The sequence below is a fragment of the Aedes albopictus genome, chromosome 1 (assembly GCF_035046485.1).
Source record: "Aedes albopictus strain Foshan chromosome 1, AalbF5, whole genome shotgun sequence".
Lineage (NCBI taxonomy): Eukaryota > Metazoa > Arthropoda > Insecta > Diptera > Culicidae > Aedes > Aedes albopictus.
In genome coordinates this window covers 272,231,051-272,236,210 of record NC_085136.1, presented here as the reverse complement: position 1 = coordinate 272,236,210, position 5,160 = coordinate 272,231,051, and the positions used below count along the sequence as shown (strand labels likewise).

At 43.1% G+C, this 5,160-nt stretch overlaps 1 protein-coding gene across 1 annotated transcript; it reads right to left on the bottom strand.

The window, feature by feature from the left end:
- Positions 1 to 236: 236 nt before the first annotated feature.
- LOC109400906 (twinfilin) lies at positions 237 to 2,666 on the bottom strand. The gene is made up of 2 exons (XM_062859889.1): positions 2,639 to 2,666; positions 237 to 2,024 (listed from the first exon to the last, which is right to left on the bottom strand). Exons 1-2 carry the CDS (start codon positions 2,664 to 2,666, stop codon positions 1,183 to 1,185), a joined length of 870 nt encoding a protein of 289 aa, XP_062715873.1. The 3' UTR covers positions 237 to 1,182.
- Positions 2,667 to 5,160: the final 2,494 nt, after the last annotated feature.

The window sequence follows — 5,160 nt, the reverse complement described above, 5'->3', positions numbered from 1 at the left end:
TGGAAGTGCTCAAAGAACACTAAGTTGAAGAGAGGCAGGCCAAGTTCCAGTGGGAACGTAGAGTCACAGAGAGAAGAAGAAGATATGTATAGAAGAGAGAATGTAGATAGAAAGATACAAAGTAGAAGAAAAGGTACAAGTCAGGGATTGAAACCAGGACCTTCTGTATAAGTGGGGTAGATAAAAATGTCAAGGAACTATCGGGAGTTTTTTTTTTTTTAGAATGACCTCTTCGGTTTGTTCATTCAATAAATAGTACTTTTATTCAGTAATGCATACCGTTATTGTGATCGCTACATACTGTATAAAGAATATTATAAGAAATATGTTTAACTTCTCTTACGTCGCTTTTTTTAGTAGCCTTCTACGTCGACTTCAAACTTTAGAGCCTAAGCTGTTTCACATTAAAATTCGTTTTGTATTTTTTTTTATTCTGTGTTATATCCCTCTTCGTTACCCATTTTTATTGACTGCTGATATAATATATAATGAATCATATCTGAATATTATGATGTACGTTTTTTTTGTATATAACTCGACTTTCAATTCATGGTCGCTCCTCTGTTTAACATCTTTTTGTTTTTCGTCGCCTCGCGTGCGACCTCGCATTTTAAAATTGCATCACTCGTGATCCTAGGGTTCCAGTTTCACGTTGGTTGATTGAGGGAGGGAGACTTGTTTGATTTTGTTCCATCGACGAAGCCTGCTTGAAATTTGGTAGCACCGTGCACCTGATCAGCCTCGTAATCTCATTTTGCCATCCTATTACTCGTTTGTTAAAAGGTTCTACAAAGGAAAGGCTACCTCCGAGATCGAATATAAATACTACTTATCATACAAAAACAGAATCAGCACTCGTGCTCTTAATATATTCTCTCTGTCTACTTTTACGTTTTTTTTCTTGCATTTTTATTACTGCAACAAAAAAGTGTTAAAATCTAAAACAAACACACAGCGAAACATAGAGGTCTACGTTTACACGAATGGGGCAAGAGATGCGCTTCTCTACATAAAAACACATTGCTAAATGGATGCTGGTTAGTACTCTAGCGCGAACACTCGGTTATGGGCCCAGAAACGGAACCTGTGTGAAGCAGTAAAAAAAAAAGAAATGCCTAAAATGTATGAATTGCATGCATTTGTTTCTGCGGGTGTGATGCGAGCGAAACCTATCGAAACAGATTATTCAGTGGCTTGTGGTTTGGTCAGTCTTTTGGCGCCCCGGCTGGGTGGTCCCTTGGGCTTGGAGAACTGCGGCCTCAAATTCAACTTCCTGGGGTGCAGCTCCTCGTACAAGAACTCCTCGGTAAGTTCTTCGCCGTTGTCGATTTCTATCTTTTTCGTTATCTCTATGCCGTGATTTTCGATCGTGGCCGAGAACGGTCCCTTGCAGCTGGAATACATCATGCGTTCCCGGATCGAGCAAGAATAACCGGGCATGGAGTAAACGAACACCACACTATCCAGGTGGTTGCCTTCGTGCTGGTGTTTGAACAAGTAGAGATGGTACCGAGCATGGTCCGTCGGGATCTGCGATGGAAGTTTTAGGATGTCGATGTTGGCAGCGTTGACCACGTGAATTTTCTCCTCGTCCAGATCGATCCGGAACTGCAGATAATTGTAGGCTCCTCGTTGCATATCGACTAGCGCTTGGCTGGTCGGGTCGGAAATTGGACAATTGATACCTCCGAGCGTCTTCTGTTTGGTGTCGATTCCGAAATCTGTCTTGACCTCGCTTTTCCTAATTTCCGCAAGCTCTTCTTCCCGGCTGGTCAACGGGGCCGGGGCGCTGAAGTCGATCTTGTGCTTCTGGTAGCCTTTGAGGGTGGTTTCCTCCTTGGTGGTGGCATTCAGCTCTTCCTTTATGTGGCCCGAACCGAATTCCAGCTTAAGAGTGGCCTTAGTTGAAGCGTACAGCATCTTCTGCCGCACGGTAGCCGATTCAGGTACCCAGCTCAACAGGAGCCAGGCATATCCGGTGGGAATTTTATAGTCAAGTCTGAAAACAAATAGAAATAAAGTACCTATTAAGCAAGTGTACAAAATTTCAAGTCATTTGGTATGAAATTTACTGGATTATAGCGGAAAAGTGTCCAAAATAGAGGCTACTGTCCAAGTAGCTCGGTACCCTACACGCGAAAACATCCAATTAAAGAATAAATATCACCATCAACTCTTTTTACAGGTCCATGAGATGGTCGACGATAACTGCTAGAGAGGAAGTGTCAGACATATTACGCTTTGCTCTAGCAGAACACTTGAATGTTATTGCGTAAACTTTGCGTTTCAGTAATCCCAAGCCAACCAACTGGGATCTATTTACAGATTTGGTTGCGGTCAAATTTCATGGATATTCACTATCCATTGACACTCCAAGTGATTTATAAGATGCTGTTAATACTACAACGGCCTTCATCATGGAAGCTTTTGAAGCAGCTTGCCCTTTGCGGTCAGTGAAGACCACGAGATGAATTCCTTGGTGGAACTCTGATCTGGCGAAGCTCTGGAAGCAATGTAGAAAGAGTTTGAACAGACGACGTTCGGCTGAATCGGAGGCTGGAGAAGAAAAGAGTTTCAGACCTACCAGGTTGACCTCTTTTCTTCTGAAATGCTTAGAACGCATTGTAAATCATCACACCCGTGATGTTCATTTGGCCAACATGCATCTTTATGTGAACCAAAATGCCTATCGATCTAGTAGGTCAACTGTGATTCTTTTACACAAGGTTGTTTACGATATTAAGAATCTATTCGCTCAAAAGCAATCCTGCTTAGGTGTTTTCTTAAGTATCGAGGATGCCTTTGACAACGTGCCGCACGGACTCATATCATCTCCAATGATTTCCAATTGGATTTAACAAATGCTGAAAAACCGATATCTCTTCTGCGTCAAGCAGCGATTAGGAAATTGAGTGTTTGCGGATGCTCTCAAGGGGGAGTTTTGTCACCACTTTTGTGGAATCTCGTAACAGATACGTGTAGTGTATAGATGCTTATTATTATGAAAATTTTATATAATGTGAGATGTGTCTATTTGCAAAGCCAGTATTGATTTTGGTGTACTTGTATATTCGGGATACGTTCCACCCGTTCCACCAAAATCAACCATGAACGGCTCGCGTGCTGTCTGCATGAACGAGAGCTGTCATTCGCGTCGCGTTCGGAGATGGTTGGTTGGTTGGTGATACACATACAAACACACATGCATACAGGCGGCTCTGTGTACAGCGTTGCGCGAATGAAACTGGGTTGATGAACGGTAGAGTTTCGCCGGCATAGATGAATGTTTGTGTTGGTGTGCATGGTCGGTATGGAAAGAAGCGGGCTGAGAGTAGTTTGAAGTCTGGCGTTCAGTTTGTTAACGACTTTTGGGACGAACGAACGTCTCTGAAAGTCGTTAACAAACTGAACGCCAGACTTCAAACTACTCTCAGCCCGCTTCTTTCCATACCGACCATGCACACCAACACAAACATTCATCTATGCCGGCGAAACTCTACCGTTCATCAACCCAGTTTCATTCGCGCAACGCTGTACACAGAGCCGCCTGTATGCATGTGTGTTTGTATGTGTATCACCAACCAACCAACCATCTCCGAACGCGACGCGAATGACAGCTCTCGTTCATGCAGACAGCACGCGAGCCGTTCATGGTTGATTTTGGTGGAACGGGTGGAACGTATCCCGAATATACGAGTACACCAAAATCAATACTGGCTTTGCAAATAGACACATCTCACATTATATAAAATTTTCATAATAATAAGCATCTATACACTACAATACGCTATTGAGCCAACTCAGTAATAGCGGCTTTTCTATTTATGGTTTTGCCGACGACTACCTTACATTGCTGGGCGGTATGTGCATCAGCCAGCTCTTCAGATAGTTGAGGGCGGGTGTCGCCAATATGGCCTTTCGGTAAATCCGAGTAAAACAACTATGGTTCACGGAAAGGCGAAACCGTAATTCTTAAATTAATGTGAGGCATACTTGATTGCAAGTTTTCCTGGACAACTCATATTGAGTTAAAAATCAAGAAAGCTTATATGGCCTTCGGACAATGCCGGCGAACCTTTGGTTAAACTTGGGGTTTAACACCCAAGTATATCAAATGCAGTTACACAACTGTTGTTCGACCAATATTGGCCTATGGATGTCTGTGGTGGCAAAAGGGCGAAGTGAGAACGATCCAATCAAAATTAGTTCATCTCCAAAGGATGTGCTTAACCTTCCTTTTGCATCACGTTGGCAGCAGCTCGCTGACAAAAAAATGACCCTAATGCCAAAGGATGGCCAATGACGATGTCAACCCCCACGGCACTTTATTGCACTTACCGCCGATGGGTACTCGGTTCACTACACGGAACTCCTGTGAACTGCAGTTCAATACACACCTCCTTGTTTCCACTTGAATTGGGACAAAGTTGTCCTTATTCCAAGTAATCTTACAATTGCTTGTAATTTTCCATATAGACATATTCCACGAAATTCCCTTCCCGGGAAGTGTGGGCATTTGGTTATCTGGAGAGAAGTATTTCAGACGGCATCGTATGTTACACTGATGGCTTCCTTCTCGAAGGTCGAGCAGGTGTTGGTGTTTGTTCTCGTGTGTTAAGGCTGTATCAGTCTTACTCACTTGGTAGACACTGCACTGTTTTTCAGTGCAATCAGTACTTCAGCAGCACGTAATGGACAAAGTATGTAATATACTTCTGTTCAGATAGCCAGGCTGCTATTAAAGTTCTTGCTTCTACCAACTCTAAGTCGAAGATAGTTATCGCTTGTCAAACACAAATCGAGGAGCTGAATGCAGTTAACGCTGTTCACCTTGTTTAGGTTGGGTACCTGGCCATTCTTACATTGCTGGAAATGAATTGGCTGATGAATAGTTAGCTCGCACTGGAGCATCACATGACTTCATTGATCCTCAACCAGCTGTTTCGGTATCAAAGTGTTGGGTTAAGCTTCAGATTGACACCTGGGCGGCCACTCAAAACAAACAATACTGGAATAGTTTGGAGTCATGTCGTTAAACGAAGTTGTATTGTACTGAGCCTTCTCTACGGGTGGCGAAGTATCTTACAAGCCTGTCTAAGCAGAATTCAAGCAGCATCAACTGACCACTACCGACTCAGTTATCACATGTCTAATATTCAA

Bases quoted from the DNA above. Each gene is read 5' to 3' on its own strand.
- LOC109400906 (XM_062859889.1), bottom strand. From the start codon at position 2,666: ATGCATGTTGGCCAAATGAACATCACGG. The intron at 2,025-2,638 runs GTGTGATGATTT...CTTGCTTAATAG, and splicing joins TGGCCAAATGAACATCACGG to GTACTTTATTTCTATTTGTT.